General features: G+C 38.2%; 1 protein-coding gene across 2 annotated transcripts in view; it reads left to right on the top strand.

The window, feature by feature from the left end:
- Positions 1 to 19,455, top strand: part of LOC146466254 (uncharacterized) — a 53,919-nt gene that overhangs the window by 28,796 nt on the left and 5,668 nt on the right. For both annotated transcript variants that reach the window (XM_085127556.1, XM_085127555.1), the window contains exons 11-28: positions 1,267 to 1,386; positions 2,049 to 2,146; positions 2,918 to 3,109; positions 3,507 to 3,575; positions 4,009 to 4,114; positions 8,573 to 8,701; positions 10,376 to 10,451; positions 11,051 to 11,174; positions 11,508 to 11,557; positions 12,685 to 12,814; positions 13,312 to 13,409; positions 14,200 to 14,302; positions 15,261 to 15,423; positions 16,080 to 16,146; positions 16,485 to 16,551; positions 17,715 to 17,800; positions 18,236 to 18,362; positions 19,305 to 19,346. In XM_085127556.1, coding sequence (XP_084983682.1) covers positions 1,267 to 1,386; positions 2,049 to 2,146; positions 2,918 to 3,109; positions 3,507 to 3,575; positions 4,009 to 4,114; positions 8,573 to 8,701; positions 10,376 to 10,451; positions 11,051 to 11,174; positions 11,508 to 11,557; positions 12,685 to 12,814; positions 13,312 to 13,409; positions 14,200 to 14,302; positions 15,261 to 15,423; positions 16,080 to 16,146; positions 16,485 to 16,551; positions 17,715 to 17,800; positions 18,236 to 18,362; positions 19,305 to 19,346 — 1,847 coding nt within the window. The remainder of the gene's footprint in view (positions 1 to 1,266; positions 1,387 to 2,048; positions 2,147 to 2,917; positions 3,110 to 3,506; positions 3,576 to 4,008; positions 4,115 to 8,572; positions 8,702 to 10,375; positions 10,452 to 11,050; positions 11,175 to 11,507; positions 11,558 to 12,684; positions 12,815 to 13,311; positions 13,410 to 14,199; positions 14,303 to 15,260; positions 15,424 to 16,079; positions 16,147 to 16,484; positions 16,552 to 17,714; positions 17,801 to 18,235; positions 18,363 to 19,304; positions 19,347 to 19,455) is intronic.

Raw genomic sequence — 19,455 nt, 5'->3', positions numbered from 1 at the left:
ATGCCATGGGGACAGTTTCCCATATGACAGAAGCAGAGTACTTGAAAGTAAATTTGCCTATGTTAGTTCTAATTTGTGATCGGTGGAAATTAAGCTTGGCAGAATTTGTGGTATTATAGGAGTGGACAGTTGTTGTAGGTAGGAGGAGGCCCTGTTTAGCTGATTCATATCAAATTATATTATTACAGTAACTTGAGTTGTGTCCTTTGGCCTGTAAAAGAAACCTGCCGCATTTACACAATCCATTTGGTTTGGAAATTTAAACCATTAACTTATGGAAGAAGGAAAATTTGTGTGGCCAAATCAGCTGAAGAGACTACAAAGAGAAAAAATAATTTTTACGTATCACTGGTAGACCACAATTTCTGAAACTTTGCAAATGAAAATATGACATGAACCATTTGACTTTCCAATGCGAAATTTAACAGCAAGATGCCAATCAGTAACTCTAGTGTGCCTCATCTACAACAACGGCCACACAATTTTTCTGATAAAGCTTCGACAACAAGAACTCTCTGCATTGTCTGTTGCTACCTTTACCTTGGGGTGCACAAAAATTATGTGACATTTCCCTGCCTGTAAATTACAGTATCTTCAATACAGTTACCATCTAAGGCGAAAACTGGTACAGCTTACTCCGGTTGACTTAAGTCTTTTTAATTGATCGTCGATAAGCACGTTGATCTTGAGTGGAGAAAGCACAATTACGATGGATTTGTTCTTGGAACAGTTTTCATTACAAAGATGGTCCAGATGGTCACAAAGGGTAGGAACTAATCTCAGTAAAAAAGTGATTTACCGCGCTTGTTGATTGCAATCTCTCCTAGTACCTTTTTCGCTTGGTTTAAGTTTCAAGTTTTGTTGTCCTCTCGACCGAAGAACGTTCCGAAGAGCACCCTCGAAAGCGAAAACCTCACCAGGAATGATCACAGTTACGAGCCGGCGGCCATTCAGCACGGTGGACAAAGGATGATGGGCAGGCCGTATTCCGGGCCTCAAATCGAACTTTACCAGATCTCCCCTCCGCCTGACCGTGGGAGATCTGGGTACGAGATTAGCAACATGCCTGTTGTAGTATATACAGTCATGTTTAGAAAGGTGCTTGACAAATATTATCAGTTTGAATATTGGTGTTACCTTTTTATTTAAGGACGCATCCGATGATAGGACGAAAGCAATCTAGCAATTATGGCTTATTTAATCCTATAGACTTTATATAATGAACGTAACGTGATTGTATTTTCACAAATATATACTTTTGGACAGAAATTCCTGAAGGACAGAGTGAAGATACCTTTTGCCCGAAAGAAACTCTTAGTGGCATTGAATGGAGACGAACGTTAACAGGGGGTCAAGAGATGACTGCTTGCCCCGAAGGAACTGTGGGTAATGAGATGCTTTTTGTTCCTCAGATTATTACGTACGATGAAGGTAGATTGCATCTTTTAGGGTTATTTAAAGGGAAATGTCATGGAGATTTTCGTATATTGGTGCTAAATTTGCATTTGTATAATTTGCCCGTACGCGTAAGTTCCAGTTTACCAATGGGACAAAACCAGGTAATTTCAAAACAAAGAATGAGCTGCAATGTGTGATAACTGATTTTATTTAAGGGAAGAAAATGAAAACGACGGCTCGTCTTTTGCAAGTTGGTATCCATTTCCTTCTTGGCCAACCATGGCCGATACCATTTCTGCGGAATCGCTTCCTTCCACTCGAAAAGCTTTTATAAAGAAAAATTTTGCCCCTCTTTTTCCCCTACGATTAATAAAAAAGTATGCTTCGGACTTTGAAAGATAGATGACATAATTAATCTCTTTAACAACTGTTCCATGAAAAGAAGTCTTAGGTGAGCTAGATGCCAACAAAGAGCACAGCGAGGAGTTTTTATTATTATATTACATGGATATATAACCCAGAAATTATAGACCAGTTTAACTATCAAGGCAGGATGAAAATTTCTGCTCTGATACTCTACTCGTTCTTTGATATTCCAAAGTCTTAATTAACTTGAATGTTTTAATGTTGATGTTTTCGTTGTTGTCCAGGGATGGCGTTGAGGGACTGTTCAGGTACGCCCGCGGTCTGGGAACTACCTGATCTTAGTAACTGTGTTTCAAAATGGATGACAGACATTGCTGAACAAGTAAGGATCAAATGTACAAATGTAAAATGACATCTTTATAGAGCAGTTTACATCAATCAATCAATCAATCAAACTTTATTTAATTACCATTAGTAACCTGTTTAGTTAATCAAGCATATTACTAATTACATTAATTGAATTAACATGCATGTCCTTCATTTACCATTAGTGTTTAGTAGGGCCGAGCATGCAACATTAGAAATAAATCATTCAAATTAACAGGACCAGAAAAGTTTGTTGTATTCAAAGCGTGGCCGAAGAGTTGGTTTCAGGACTGCTGCGAGACAACTCCAGCTAGTAATAAGAACGGTGCTTCAACACGGGACCTCCACTGCCTCCTGCAGTTATGACATTTACCCAAATTACACAAAAATAAACATGTTTATAAAAGTACATGCACGTGCATTTACTAAACAAGGCATATCAATTATCGTAGAATTAGAATCATTTGAAATGGTTTTCCTTAGATTGTAACTTCATTCATTATCGTTAAATTACGGACGTCCTCGTTTTAATAGATCAGACATTTTTTTCTTCATTGCTGTAAATCTCCTCGCAGAGGTCATGGGTTCGAATCCCGTTCAAGCCTGAATTTTTTTTAGGCTTTCTTTTCGCAACTGCTTAAGTTGCGTTTATAACTGCGAGGGCATTTTTTCTATTTAACTTTTCACCAGCAGTTTAAAATATATGTTTCATATATATTCATATTAAAATCTCAATGCGTTCACGTTTTTTATTTTATTTTATTATTATTATTTTTTTTATTTCCAGCTAAATAATCCAAACGTCAGCGTATCTTTTTTAGCCGATCAACTTTCAAACCTGACAGATGTCAAGTCTGGCAAGCCATTATACGCAGGAGACCTCAAACTCCTCGTGGACGTCATTGGCCTGTTATCACAGAGGGGCCCTGAAACTAGCAAAGGCAATGACTCACAGGATACGTCACAGACGTTCGTTAAGGTGAGTTTGAGTGCAATGCTTTAGTTTGTTTAGCAATTATAGTGACAAAACTCAGCTTATCACACCTACATGTAAAGAGAAAACCAGATATCTACATAGCTCATCTGCTCATCTGATGAAATACATCTTGCTCTCCGTTTATGCTAAATTTGCTATACACTTTGTCATTTGTCCTGAAATCAATAGCAATCCTTTAAAATCCATTAGCGTGTCTCCCTCTTCCGTCTTAACTCCTCGTGCTACCCTGAATTACTTCACGGACATTAGAAACAATTTATAACTGATTGCAAGGTAGTTATGTGAGCTATGACAGTTTGGTGATTTGTTAGCTCATGTCTTTATTTTCAAGAAAACCCACGATGTCATATATTCCTTTTCCTGCACTTGTTCTTTTCAGGCTGTTGTTGGTACTGCCAGCAATATTCTGGATAACAAAAACCTTCAATCCTGGAATTATATGCCAAGGGTAAGTTTAGCAACATTTATCTGGAAATGAGGTTTTGGTTCCAGGGGTCAATTCAATAGAACTTTTACACTTGTAGTTTTCAAGCCGGCCTAAGTTAGACTTTGTTTAACTAATTGGTCCAATGAAGAATTACAAAACGATTTCAATAATCATCGCTTAAAAGACTTTCTTACACGAGTGTGTAATAAGATGTGCCCAGATTGTTGGTTACAAGGGGGCCAAAAAGTAATTACAAATGTTTGTGTGGCCATAATTTACATCACAGATGCTTCACAATTTAATCTGGTCACTGTTATAGGTAATATATATACGGCTAAATATTAGTTAATAAGTTCAATTTGCAGACTCTTCATATTAATGCATGCAAACAATTGTCTGAAATATACGCACAGTTGTAAATCTGCTAAACAAACGACTGTATTTTGGATTAAAGGAATCTCAAACCAAGAAAGCCAGTTCATTGATTGGCAGTCTTGATGTGGTAGCTCTGGATATGGCAAATACGTCCAACGCAAATGCAACTGAGATGGAGAACATTGGTAAGTGTCATTATCTCACGATCATATTTCATCTTGATCTTCCTGTGGCAGAATGATTCTTTACGGAATGATAATGATTGAGTTTGCAAGTCCTACTTGGAAATATTAAGCTACTTACACACTTCAAGAATTATCGTATCGGGAAAAATTTGGCAACACGATGCTGCCATACGGTCCGTGCGTCTGAAATTTAAATCAACCAATCAGATTTCAGCAACGGGTCAAAACTGAGTTTTCATACGTCATTGATATCTGCGCTCTGTGATTGGTTGTGCCAAGCAGGAGAAATTACATGAAGTGTTTATTGAAAGCGCAAGAAAAATATTTAGCTGAAGTGTTGTTTTCTGTTTCGTCCTTTTGATTTTACCAAGTTCACGACGTAGCACGGCGACTATAAGTATTGATCGATTTACTGCGTCGTTTTGTTTTCGGTTGAATGACCAGTATAGAGCGATCTTCGCCGCGTGAGGTTCACAGTAAAGACTCCGACGCTTTAGCCGACTGGACTCGAATTCCCTTTCCCGATTTTCGCAACTTTGACCAGCATTGGATCCATTACTACTCTGGAGATCGCGTAATTTACGGACAGCTGTTGTTTACATTCTGGTTGTGAAAGATGCTTTTCAAATATTGTTCTTACATTTCGGAGAGACTGATCTCGCCGGGTGGAAACTGTAGTGTTTAGGGATACAAATTCCCGACCTGTTTCTCTGCTAGGTAACGAGTATAAATCTTTGAGAGTTTTCCAAGTCCTCTGCTTGTAATCCTCCTGCAGCACTTGTATTTTAAAACTCAAAAAGACACTTAAAGTGTGCGGCTATTTTCAGTGTCTGTAAAATGTTGAAACGCAGCCCAGCAATAGCTCGGAACGGAATAAGAAGGCTACATCGATCAACTGTGGACTGGACTACCAACATATGTGATTTCATTATAATTTAAATAATTTCATTAATTAACTTACTAACTTTGTGGCTAGTTTTATTGTCATTTATTGTCCCTTCATTTTTTGTTTTGGTAATTGGTGATCTGTCTCAGTATGAGGTGTTTTTACCCTAAAATTTTACAGATTATCCTTATGGCTTTTTTAGATATTGTTTACTTTTAATTTACCGATTTGTGCTATTAAATTGTTATAAATAAAAAAATTATATAAATTGAATAACATTGGTTAATGTATTGCCAGCCAGATCCATCCCTTAGACAGGGTGCGTGGGTGGGAGAGTGTCAAATGCTAAATGTCTTGAAGGATGGTGCCTACTATTGTTACTGTGCAAACAATAGTACGCACCGAGATACTTGGGTTTCCTATGGGTAGTGCTCACTAATGCAGGAATATTTTTGCACAGTTTAAAACTATGTGGAGAAAACAGAACTTAGCAAGTGCTCTTGGTATCACATTGCATTTAAAATGAAATGTTTGCAATTGGTGGAACCGCAAACAGGAGATTGAAAGGGGGGAAATAGACCCCCCCCCGCCCACCACATTTGAGCTAGAGTAAGAATTTATGGATGCCAAACATCAGACATTTTTATCAAGTCAGTGAATGCCATGAGCAAGAGGTGGAAGGTACATGTAGGGCGAGTTTGAGATAGGGTAACAAAGAAACAGCAAAAGTAAAAAGCCAGACAAAATGCTAGAAGGAAATGCACGCCAGTGAAAATTCAATTTTTATAAACCAATTGACTAATAAAAAAATGCCCTGAATAACCTATTAATTTTTTTATTACTGTTATTTTTTCTTGGTTCTTATTGACTTTGTTTTCAGGGTGTTTTTTCTCTTTCTTAGTTACATTGGAGCAGTTGTCAATTGGGAGCCAGCCCTGTTACTTCCCCCTGCCATACCCCTCCTTCTTTTGTACTTGTTCTGTATCTGTTGTTGTTGTTGTTGTTTTTTTTCTGTATATTTTGTTGGCTTCGGTGGCAATTCAATAAAAATAAGCAAAACTAAATAAAAGAAGAATGACTTTGGCAATTACAAGAGACTCGAAACAGTAGATGCAACACAGTAAATAGCCAAACATAAATAGATTCCATGTGATTGATAACATCTACAGTATATTTCATTGAATGAGGGATGGTAAACAGGAGCATGTGGAGAAAGCTACAATCACTTGGGAGGCCGATAATGAGGTTGATGGGAATACTGGCTATGAGATGAATGTGTTAATTGCCTGTCATAGCTGTTTCTAAGTAGCTTTCCTTGCAAAATCCCATCAAGGATTGGGCTTCATGATGTAGCCATTGTCAGAAATTTGGTATTAGCTCATCACATCCACAATTGTAGTTTGGGTTGTTCCTTGTGCATTGAGTTTCAAACATGATAAAAAATAATGAAGTGCCAAGAGTTGTCTGGACATGTAAGATTGATAACAATTGCTGAACACTTATACTAATACCACTTAATATAATATGGTTTTTTTTAGTGTTGGCTTTCATAATGATGAACAACAAAAACGTTCAAAAACTCTGGGTCAAGAGGAACATATAATAATTGATGGCATTTAGAATTTTTAAATTTATTATTCTTGATTTTTGAACAATCTGCAGTTTTATGAAGTCTACTTGTCTGACAGGTGCATAAAGTTTTATTAATAAGGGAAATAATGCGAATTTGGGGCTTAAACTTTATACTATTTTGAGTCAGGGTTTGGATAATCTTCATAAATCTGAATAACAAGAATAGGAATTAAGTCTAAATTTATAGGTGAAATGTCTAAATGTAAATAGCTGAAATTTTAACAACTAGCTACTAACTACTATAAACTAGCAAGAGAGTGATTTGAAAGTCTGGCCCGCCTCGATTAGCACTCGCTACCTGCGGGCCAGTTCACTACCTAATTGTTCTTCTTGGTTGGATTTTTGAATCTGAACTTGAAACTCAGAGCAAGAGGTAGATATTTATATATATGATATATATATTTTGGCAAATATTAGAGGTACATGTTGTGCGAACTCAGTTCCCAAATCTGGCCTGGAAATGTCTGTTCTGAGACTCAGATTCTCAGCTAAAAAAGATACTGACGGCTTACTCGCTGATAACTCACAACAAGCTCGGGGCGGCGAACTAAATTTAATAAAAATCATGCGTATACAGTCGTGTAAATAATTTTATTCTGTATACTTGTATACATATTTATTAATTTATTTAGTGCTATTTTTTATAATTAAACACAAAGAATAGCGCAAACTGTTTAAGGAGTACCTTATTTAAAAGCACTGCCCGCGTCGGACGGCCGCGGTTGTCAAGGTTTTTCGCTCTGCTTCTTTTTAACGCTGTGAAGTGTTATTCACTAAGTGAAGCTAAGTGGCTGTGTGGAAAGCTCCAGAATGTTGAGGAAAGGTATTTAGTGGTTTCCGTTTGCTTTAGGTTGGAGAAATAGGCCATTCTCGAGAGCTCTGGAGCGGCTGGAGCGGTGATCGAACAATAAATTCGATAGTATTGTCATTTAGTCCCAAGTGAAGTGTCACTTGCTAATGACGTAGGATAACCAGTTTTGACTGCCGCTCGTACTGCGGGCTCAAGCTCCGTATGGCAGGCCATAAAAGGCATAGCGCGAACAAGGTCTGTGGGTATGTGGCTGGGTAAGTTGCACCGACCATTCCGTCAAGCGGATCAACATTCTTCCAATAGGTGGTTTGCATTGCCGCCATATGTTGGTGTTCAAAACAAAAGACAATTTTTCTCATAGTTTGCTTAAATATGGAGGTTAACTCCCAGAGGAGAAAAATCGTATTGTCCACCAACATGGCCGCAATGACGTCACATGCAAACCATCAATAATATCAGTAGCTTCACCCGTGGCATATTCCCTACAGCGTTGCATGTGATTCTTAGTGAAGCAATAATTTATGCAGTGCGAATAGTGCTGTCAACATTCCATCTCTGAAAAGCATATATTCGTTACCCTTTGTGGTGGATTTGTTGCTGCATGTCCTTGGAAATGAAACAAACGCCAGTTCTACCTCCAGTTCTTGTTTATTTTATTATTATTATTTCTGGTACTTCCAATGGCTTTTTTTCATTTCATGAGTAAACCGAAGCGAGAACCTGAAATCAACACTGATAAAGAGAACCATTATTTTAAGACAATTTCGCTTGTATTTGGGGTTATTGAAAAAATGTCCTTACTCCCATTTAAAAGTGCCAAATACTCTATACAGTTAGTGATCTTCTTCGTACGGAGAGCACAGTGAATCGTTGCCTCTAGCGAAGAATTACTCAGCTGCAACTGTAGCTCCATAAGTGAAAGCTTTGGCCTTAAACATAAGAATACTTACAACACCGAGGTATATCACGCACTTTCAATATGTCCACTCGTTCTTTGTGACAAAAGGATGTGTCTGTAACATCATTGCAGATTATTGCATGCAGAGATATACTCCATTAATAACACAGCGCAGTAAAGAGTGTCCCCTAACCAAATTAACTGGAAGTTAAATTTGCTTTATCCCATTAGTAATGAGTGTGAAATCACTGAAAAACATTCAGAGTCCAAAATCCCTGGTCATGTCGCAGGGAGAGGAAGGAGACGAGGCGAACGCAGTGTCCTTTCCGGCTTCTGTTTTATTTAGAGAATCAGCCACTGGTAAGACTGATATGATGCCCGAAGGGTTTGTCTTATTAATTTACAAAACCTTACACTTTTAAACAAAGCAAAGGTCTATAAATTTCAAAATATACTGTTCGCACATTTATAGAGAACTTAGCCTGCGAGCAAGCTCTCTTGGGTCTTGGGGGTGGGGGCGGTAGGGAGAAAGAAGAGAGAGCTTGCAACGATGTCTCAGGAATTTTCATTTCTGCGTTGAATTTTTCAACGCAAAATGCTGATTGGTGGATATTAAATTTGGTGCTTACGTCATTGCTCTTCGCGTGCGTCGTGTTGACAACACAAAAATGGTGGCGGAGTTTCTATTTATGAAGGTTGCGAGAATTTCTCTAAATAACTTAGGTTTTCTCTGGAATTAAAACCCGAGCAAAGTCAAGCTGCTATTGCTTTACTTCAAAGTAGCGATGTTCTTGCAGTTTTACCTACGAGATTTGGGACAAGTTTGATATTTCAACCTTTTGCAGCAATTGAAAGTCTAAAGTCTAAAATCAAACAATGTTAGTTGTTTGCCCATTGCAAAGTATCATTATCGATTACTTGATCGCAGAAGCAAGAAGAATGGGGATGCCTGCCTCTTCGATTGCCGATATTTCAGATGGAGAGTCAAGGTCGGCCAAATTTAAGCTTTTGTTTGGTGTTTGGCTCAGCCGAAAAAAATGTGAACATCTTTCAGCTTACGCCACAAATTAAAGCTTTCTGAATATAGACTCAATTCCGAGTGCTTCGGTATGGCGTTAGCAGCGAACTGCCAGTTTTTTAGGGCAACGTTCTTTAGAAGCGCAATGATTTCCTTTTGAGCTGGCACTCTCAGTCTGCTTTGCTACTCGTTCACAACATCACAAATTTCACACGAGTTGAGTGTTCCAATGAAACCACATTGTCGATATTGATAATTGCGTCCTCGTTCTCGGAGACCCGGCTGCAAAATTGAGATCCTTCCGATTTCCTTGCACTGCTTCTTTTTTCCCTGGCCGGACCGTGTCAAGTTTTTGACATTTTTTATGTCCAGTAGTTTTGTGGCCTTGACACTGCAGTCGGCAAGATTCGCTTGACCCTTGGGACGACATTTGTGACCTCGACCTTTTGGTCAATCGGCTTTTAATGTGCTCACAATTAAGTAAAATCCTTCACTAAATTTTCTGATTTTTGTGGCACTCGGTAGGCATACTCGATCAGAGAAACTATAGCTTTTGTCAGCAAGGATTCCCGTCTTTCGAAGTGTATCTGATAACATGGTACCTTTCACATGTTTGTTTACGTTTGCTATCGTTTCCGGTTTAAGCTGATTGGCCAAATTCTGACAGCTAGGACAGCAGGGAGCTACGGGGAGTATTGGGGGCGGCATTCAAATTCCTGAGACATCGTTGCAAGCTCTCTCCTCTTTCTCCCTCCCGCCCCCCACCCCCAAGAGAGCTTGCTTGCAGGCTATAGAGAACTACAGGGCGCGAGAAAGAGCGGGGATCCCTCCCTCGCGCACCCTGATCTTCCTCGCGCCTTATATGTTTTTCATGAGCCTACCACGCAGGCTATGCCCGAGAAATAGCCTCTATTATTTCCTCTTCATTTGTGGCTTAATACAGTTAGCAAGATCTAGCATATTTCTTGATTGTTTTTAATAAATGCCAATATTCTATTTTTATTAATTCATTTCAGGTTCCAAACCTGATTATGCAACTTTTGTTTCGTACAAAACTCTCGCCCCGTTGCTGACACCCAGAGGTGAACAGAGGTAAAATTCTTTATCAGAAACTGTTGATCATTCCTTCACTTTGTAAATTCGTCTTCCTAGTACCCAAACAATTCTCATCGCCATTTACACCTGAATTTAAACGGTTTTAAATTGAGGGGACGAGCCCCTTAAACTCCTATAATAAGAAACCGAATTATTTTATCCTCCTGTTTCGACTCTCCCTCGCCTGGTCCTCTGCAGGAGATGCTCGAAACTCCTTCCACCGAAATTCAATGCAATTAAAAGATAACGGACTTTTACCGAAACAAGGACCCATGTAAGGACGGTGAAGAGACGTGTCCCCACAACATGATCTTCCAACAGTCCCTTGATGAAGTACTAAGCGACCACTCTGAGAGACATAACTCTGTTCTTTGAACAAGTCATCGGGAGTTTTTAGTCCTCTGATGTCTGTCGTCCTTTATTTACAGATACAATCCTTTCAACGCGCAAAATGTTTGCAAGGAGAAGTATATTTTCATGGATTTCGACCGAAACTGTTTAAAAGACGTAAACATTTTTCATTCATTTTCATTGTATATTTTTCTTATTTTATTATTTTCCCTCTTTATTTATTATTATTTTGCTTGTTTTTACAGTCAAGGAAAAGACCAAGAGAAAAATGCAAAATCGATAAACTCACCAATCGTGTCTTTAAATCTTCACCCACTTACCAAGAAAAGGTTCAACGATCCTGTGGTGATAACACTACGTCACACCGTGGTGAGTCAAGTCAGTAATGTTGATCAAAGAAATATGTACAAAAAATCCTGTGTTGTGCGGTGTTGGTAGATGTAGCCGCTTAGTACAATACGGAAACAATTTTTTTTAAAGTTCGTTAGGTTTACATGGGTAAAAAGTGGTTACTAGGATAGTGTTTACTGGACAATCTTGTTTTTTTAAGACGAAGGAATCTCGTATTCTGTTTTAAGCTGACCTCAGATTCATTAGATTGTCTCGTGCAATGTAATGTAATTTATGAATTTGATTGAATAAAATAAATAAATGAATAAATAAATAAATAACTACTGCTCCATATGTATGTGTTACTTTCAGGAGAGCAAGGAAAGCAGCAACCCATCTTGTGTGTTTCTGGAGATTGACAGGTAAATAAAGTGAACTTACAATTTTGCTCCGACAAATTCGCCATCCGATTATCACATTTATGTTCTTTCAGTTGGTATTTACCCACTAGATTTTTACTTGAAATGGGAAAATTATGTAATATAAGGCTGTTGATCACGGGAATTGCTGTAAAGTACAGTGGAACCCCGATTTAACGAAGTCGCTGGGGACCGGCCAAATTTGTTCGTTAAATCGAGGGTTCGTTATATCGAAAACCTCGATATAACGAAGTTGAGGGGAACGACCAAAATATTCGTTATATCGAGGTCATAGTTAATGATTGATTTTCAACACAGGTGACTTCTGTCACGCAATTCAATGCAATTTCCGTCACCCAGAAGTGCCGCGTTTTGAGATGCAATTTGATTAAGCACGGTGGCTTTCAGTAGCAATTATTTTCACTTTTGAGCAGACGCGCAGCTTTTGTTTACAAAAAAAAGACACTTTCAGAGTGTTGATCTGTTTAGCGTTTATCTTCTGTCGCGTGTTGACATTGTAATTCGTTATATCGAGGTAGATTTTACGTTTGGTCTTCCGGATTATGTTGGTTATATCAAAGAATTCGTTATATCGAGGTGCGTTATATCGAGGTTCTATTCCATACATTTTACTGTAACTTTGGCCGGAACATACAATATCGTTCGTTATATCGAGGACTTCGTTAAATAGAGGTTCGTTAAATCGAGGTTCCACTGTAATGGCATGCTAAAGTAGGTTGCTAGTAACAAATTGTGGAAATATTTATTTTTATTTTGAATTAAGTTAAGCCACTTATGTCCAGAAATACACCTAATCCTGAATTTGGGTACTTTATATAAGACAGACCTTTTTGTCATTTTCATATTACTTCATGTTTGACAGAATTATTTGTGTTTTAGTAAGAATTAAGGTTAGGGGACATCTTGTGATGTCTGTCGTACAGTTCCTGCCGATCTCACAAGCGTGCATTTCTAGACATACAGTTACCAGGTTCTTCTTTTTCTGAAAGACGTCTAATCCAACAACGGGGACGCCGGTGTCTCTAAAACCCTAGTTTCTTTGAAAATTTACAGGAGAAAGAAAAAAAATCAAAATTGTTAGGTAAGATGCCTTTGTTTGTTATTTTTAGGAATGGCAGCTGGTCTGATGCTGGATGCTACGTTAATTCGACAAACATGACCCACACTGTCTGTCACTGCTATCACTTGACAAGCTTCGCTGTATTAATGAGTGTAAAACAGGACGTCTCTACAATATCAGTGAGTATGGCCTGTTACTTTTAGCTAAGGACACAACGATGTCTCCTGTTTGGATTAAAAGATGTATCTAAAAATCGTGATCTGATTATACATATACTTGAGAAGTAGTTTTAATTTTTGTATGTTAAATCCTTTCTAGCAGCCTCTTTAGTTCCTTTTTGAGACGAAACGGTGGCAATTTCGGCTTCAATCTAACTGAGCTGGTCTGAGTTGAATCTCTCCGCTCTAACAATGGTACAATGTGCCGATCAGCTGCTCCGTTTAATCCTTTCACTCCCACAATTTTTAGTGTTAATTCTCCTTACTGACTGCCATACACTCCTTTCAATATTAGTTCTGAGAATTTGGTCTTACATCAGACAATATCCAGTAGTCCATGATTTACTTTGTTCTCATCAACTGCCTTCTAGATCATGCATTGATATTAGATATTGATCACCACCGGGAGTCAAAGGGTTAACCCGCACACTAAAACTCTCATTTTTTCCATATTCTAGAAAGGGCATCAGCTGGCGTTGAGACTTATCACCTACGTTGGAGTTAGTATATCAGTTGTAGCCTTGTGCCTTGCCTTCCTGACATTCTACTTCTTTAGGTGAGCAAATATTACGAGAATGGAGGACGTTAATGGGTAAATTATGTTTAGTTATTTTACGTCGTATTCAAAGTCAAACATACGCATCGTGGATACCACGTCTCTGGAACAGTTATAATTCAAACTGGAGAAAAAAACCAAACGATCTTTTAAACTGGAGTCAATTATGTTTACTGGGGTTATGCTACATGCCAAGGGAATGTCCAGGAAAATGGATGCTTGTTAATTCATTCATTCATCCATCCACCCATCCATCCATCCATCCATCCATCCATCCATTCATTCATTCATTCATTCATTCATTCATTCATTCATTCATTCATTCATTCATTCATTCATTCATTCATCCATCCATCTATCCATCCATCCATCCATCCATCCATCCATCCATCCATCCATCCATCCATCCATTCATTCATTCATTCATTCATTCATTCATTCATTCATTCATTCATCCATCCATCCATCCATCCATCCATCCATCCATCCATCCATCCATCCATCCATCCATCCATCCATTCATTCATTCATTCATTCATCCATCCATCCATTCATTCATTCATTCATTCATTCATTCATTCATTCATTCATTCATTCATTCATTCATTCATTCATTCATTCATTCATTCATTCATTTATTCATTCATTCATTCATTCATTCATTCATTCATTCATTCATTCATTCATTCAAATGACTGAAACTCCTCCACTCCACCTGTAACTCTATCTAACTTCAAACAAAAGAAAGTTTCACGCGCATTTTCTGATTTTATCTGTCTTTAATTTACAGGTTTTCGAAATCTGGCCGAACTTTTATTCACAAGAACTTGACAATAGCTTTAATCTTAGGTCAAGTGGTATTTTTATTTGGTATCAACAAAACAGCTAATAAGGTTGGTGTTTCGTATTCTACAACGATAAATACAAAGGACATCTTGGTTGTTTTCATATTATATTTCATGTATATTCACTCAAATGACGTTGTCTCGCTATAACTTAGCCCTCACCAAGAAAGGTGGTTAATGTAAACCTTTCTTTCCCTTGGGACAAGTCATTAAGTATTTTGTAGAAAAAAAACGTCAAAGGCTTTTAATGAATGCGCACAGTGAACATACAAATCTGAATTGAAAAAAAAACGTTTTTCAACAACAAATTTCTCCGGAAAATGCTCCTGAATTAATTTGTTTCTTTACAGCAAATATTTAAACAAATTAGAATCCAAAAGTATTATTTTGATAAAGGCCAACATTTACAAGTCTACTCAAACCGTTTCTTTGACGGCGCCATTTCGCAAAAAAAGAATCCGGATAAACAACAAACCGGGATTTTCCCGCTCTCGCCAAACCAGCGACGCGTGTGGGTAAAAACATCACACCACTTTTTGTTACGATGTAATCACGTGCCTTACCTGCCGTGCAACCTACTGAAGTTGTTCTTTTCTACCCCGAAAAGTGTGAGTTTTGCATTGTAGCCCTAGCGGGCACCACTTAGCCTCCATCGTGTGACTAAAAAACAACCAATCAGAACGCGCGTTAGGTCCAACGAAAAATCAGCTTTGTTGCAATGTGTGATATTACGCTAATCTTACTTCGCAAGTTATTAAGCCATTTCCAGACAAGTTTCACGAAACATTCACAGCGATTACAAATACTGAAACCCGCAATGTAGGTAACAATTTGTTCTGCAAGTACGACAAGTGATAGAAAGTACCTGTGTCTCTCAAAAACTGAATGATTGTTGGTGAATAATCAAAGCATACTGTTCAATCCTTGGAGTAACCACTGGGAACTTTTGTATTTCCCTGCCAATGATAAGCAAAAGTGATAGTTGTTTTTGTTGCATTTATTTCAGTTGGTTTGTAAAGGGATAGCAATAGCTCTTCATTATTTCTTCCTGGTATCATTTGCTTGGATGGCATTGGAAGGAGTAATGCTTTATTTGATGCTTGTTAAAGTCTTCCACACTAAAACTGCACCCGCGAAGAGCAAGAAGATTTTCTTTTGTGTTGCATGGGGTGAGAACTATTTTCTTGAATTATCACCTTAGTCAGATATTTATCGGCCGTTATAAACAATGCATCTCACCAAGTAATTGTATGGCTGCCCCCTCACCCCATAGACAACTGCTACCTGCGGGTTAGTCCAGATAACATGTCATAGCTTTATACATGAAAAACCATCGCAGGCACTCCGTTCGAACCTTAAGCAGCTGTGAAAAGAAAGCTTGAAAAAAATTCGGGATTCGAACCCGTGACCTCTGTGATACTGGTGCAATGTTCTACAGACTGAACTATCAAGCCAACTGGGAGCTCGTCATTTTGTCAGTTCGCAATATACCCGTCAAGGATGAATTCACCATGTTTTTGTTGCTTACTGCGTTTGGAGTCGAGATTGTATGGGAATATCAATCGATCAACGAATAAATGAATATTGGGACGCTTGCCTGGCATCCCCCGCAGATTTAGCAAGGACGAATGACATGATCGCCAACTTGGCAAAGGAGAGAGAGCCTTGGATTAAGATCATCGAACGTACTCCCTAATCTTTGATTACTACTAGTTTTATTGTTGTAATAAGAAACAAATCACCCAGGTTAGTTAAGCAGAGGTCTACCATAAGATTTAAACCAGATCCTTGAATTGACAGTTCGCTTTCATCTTCCTCCATGCAGGTGTACCAGTCATAGTAGTTGTAACATCAGGAGTCATGTTTCATCAAGGATACGGTACACCAGCTTAGTAAGTATTACTTAACACATTCTTCCAGTTCATTCATCGGCGCTACTTCCAGCTTTCTATAAGTAGATTTTCATCTTGTCCTCATCTTAAAACTTGCTTTAAGTGGCATTTCTCTGTCTGTTCTCTGTTTCATGAGATCATATCTTCCCCATTTTGAACAGCAACCGTTAATGCTTCGCTGAAGCATCATTTCCCTTCGTTTTTTTCTTTCACCTTTTTTACTTACTAAATCGTTCTTCTGTTTAATTTATATACAATCGCTTTCACAGTTAACGGATTATTGGTGTATTAGCATTGAACATTCTGAAAGTTATGGTAATATCTGTGGTTTCTTTTAGTTGTTGGCTCTCGCTTGATCGCGGATTTATCTGGTCGTTCGTTGGACCTGTCCTGTTAGTGCTAGCGGTAAGTCGATTCAGTTGTGATGTGTTAAAATATTGTTTTGGGACTGTGGTGTTTAAACTTGTATGAAGTCTTTGCCAAGCTCAAGTGTCAAAAACGACAACAACCTACGTGTACGTTATGACTGACTGAACTCTAAAAAAAACTGCCAATATCGTTAAAGTAATGTTTAAAGCACGAGCAGTAGTGTTTTATCGGGGTTTAAAACCACGAGGCGCAGCCGAGTGGTTTTAGACCCGATAAAACACGTGCTGCGAGTTTTTTGAACGGCTTAAAAAACATTCCTGGAAAAGCGTGTATCAATACAGTTCATAACAATTATACTTTTGTGAACGTTCGAAATTAGCATACGAGGAAAACACCGCATATTAATGAGGAGTGTTTTATCAGCTGATAAAACACCGCCTACTAATAAGGAGGAGGTTTATCGATATAAAGTCACTGCACGTGATGTATTATCGACCATTTGATACAGTCGAAGTTCTCCTTGCGACCACTCTCGTAAGCGACCAGCTCTAGTTACGACCATCATCGTGAAACCCCGTGTGAATTGTCACTTAAACTCTGTAATCAAAAGCTCTCGTAAGCAACCGCTTCAATAAGCGACGGCGACCACTTTTGGGAATTACCAACTGGTCTTTTCCTTTGTTTTTAAGCTCTCGCAAGCGATCACTCAAAGATTCTGATACGTATTACGGCAATTCTTTAATAAAAGTATACACTTTGTGATTACATTTACATTAGTATAGCACTGCCTAATAATGTTCGTAGATAAAGATCTCGGACCAAAAATTCAAGCTGATTTACGACTGAATCAAGAATGTTACCCTGAGACCGAGGTAGAAAGCTTTATGCTAAAAGTCTGGTAAGTGAACAGCTTCTGTTGTTCTCCACTTTTGGTCGCTTACGAGAGTACATTCTTGTAAGCGACCAGCTCTAGTTACGGCCACGTTTTCCAATTCCCGAGGTGGTCACGTACGAGAGCCTCTACTGAGTAACCGCTAGAAACACTGCCAATCTCGTTTAACGACCGTTGCAACCCGCAATGAATATCAATCAATAAAACCCCCGTCACCTTAACGAAATTGTTTTCTTTTCAACGTTTAACAAGTACAATTGTTAACATCGTCACACAAGAAAGTTTTCATCTCTACTTGCTTCCCCAGTTTAATTTCATCTTCTTAGGGATGACATTCCGAGTTATGGCTCAGTCAGGCCCAGGACAAAACAAGAAAAGAACAAGTAAAATACGGTAAGAACTTATTGACCAAATTTATATAGCGAAGCCTTTGAAATTAGTTAGAAAGGGATAATGTCAGCTGGGGCTTTGTAGCTTTATACAGAAACTATAGGCTGGTTAAGACGAGCAACTGGAACTACCACAACGCAAACGCAAGTTTTAACGCAAGAATTGGAAAAATTTCATTTCCTCTTGCTTGCATTTTCGCTTGCGTTCGCAGACTCTGGGAACAAGGTTGCTGCCATTTTGGGATACTAAAATACGCGTGCGTTTCTCATTCTGCTTGAATTTGCGTTTGACGTATGATCGTCGCTTGCGCTTGATTTAATTTTGCGTCACACGTGAAGCAGCCTTACATTTTTCATCACGTTTTCCCCCAATTCAAAATGGCGCCTAATCCCCGTGAAATGACTTATTGAACATTACACTACTTCCTTTATGTTACAGGCGTTGGTCTAAGGCCTGCATGCTACTAACATGCATCCTCGGTCTCACCTGGCTGTTTGGTGTGTTCTATATCAATCAAGAATCACTATTCATGGCTTATTTTTTCACCATTTTTAACACGCTTCAGGTAAGTCGTGAATCACCATGTATCGAGAAGTTCTCAGGTTTGCAAGGTTGACAAATGAACTGGTTAGCTTTTTCATTAGATACACCCTGTCTTCAGCGGCTAGTTCTCAAAATAGGAATTATTGTTAAATCTCTTTTGTTTTCTACCTGTATTAATTGCTCAATTTTGCTTTTCTTTACCCAAATGAAATTGATAAAAGGAAAGAGTTCTAAACATGTGCATGTGTTTCAATCTCGTTGTAAAACACCTGAAGAAAGCGATAACTGCTTTTACACTCTGTTTTTTTTTTTTTTGTAAGAACCTTTTTCATAAGAACGTCGAGGCTGAGATTAACCAAATTTTTAAGAACGTATTAAGAACATTCCAAAGGCTGAGAGTCGATTAAGAACGTTTTTATTTTGCTAATCTGTATATAATAAATCAAGGTAACAGATGGAAATTAACCAAAATACTTAAGGCCATGTTTTGTAGAACATTAACAATGGTGACACACATCTCGGTTTGCCATAATGAGCAGTTCTTGATACCATATCTCAACAGACAATGCACTTTGATAGGTTCCCTGGTCACGTCCGCATTGATTTACTGAAATACACGTAGTGTATACCATGTAATTTAAGAACATCTTAAGAACGTTTTCAGCCTCAAATCGCAATAGAATATAAGAACGTTCAGCCTCAGCTCCAAATTTGACGTTCTTATATAAAAAACAGAGTGTATAGAAAGACTAGTTATGGTTTCTGCAGTTGCTTTATGCTCACAGAGAAAACGCAGGTAAATTTCTTTATACTTGCATGAAAAGGAGTTTGCCACAATGGCTAATGTTAATTTCTAACGAGCCTCGGGCAACCTCAATTAAGCAATCCCTTGCTCCCAGCGACTGCATATGGAAGTTTATCTGTTTTCCATTTTCCCATTTTCTAAAACATTTTTTTTTTTCAGGGTCTATTTATATTTTTGTTCCACTGCGTTGGCGATGAAAAAGTAAGTAGAAATTGAAATTTAACTTGTTGGGTTCCCATTCCCCAGAGGGATTTTGTAAAGGATATATCCCCTGATTTTCTCTTACTATTGATCAGAATTATCATTTAAA

This window comes from Pavona decussata, unplaced genomic scaffold (assembly GCF_977016875.1).
Source record: "Pavona decussata unplaced genomic scaffold, jaPavDecu1.1 SCAFFOLD_149, whole genome shotgun sequence".
Classification (NCBI taxonomy): Eukaryota; Metazoa; Cnidaria; class Anthozoa; order Scleractinia; family Agariciidae; genus Pavona; species Pavona decussata.
This window is presented reverse-complemented; position numbering and strand designations above follow the sequence as displayed.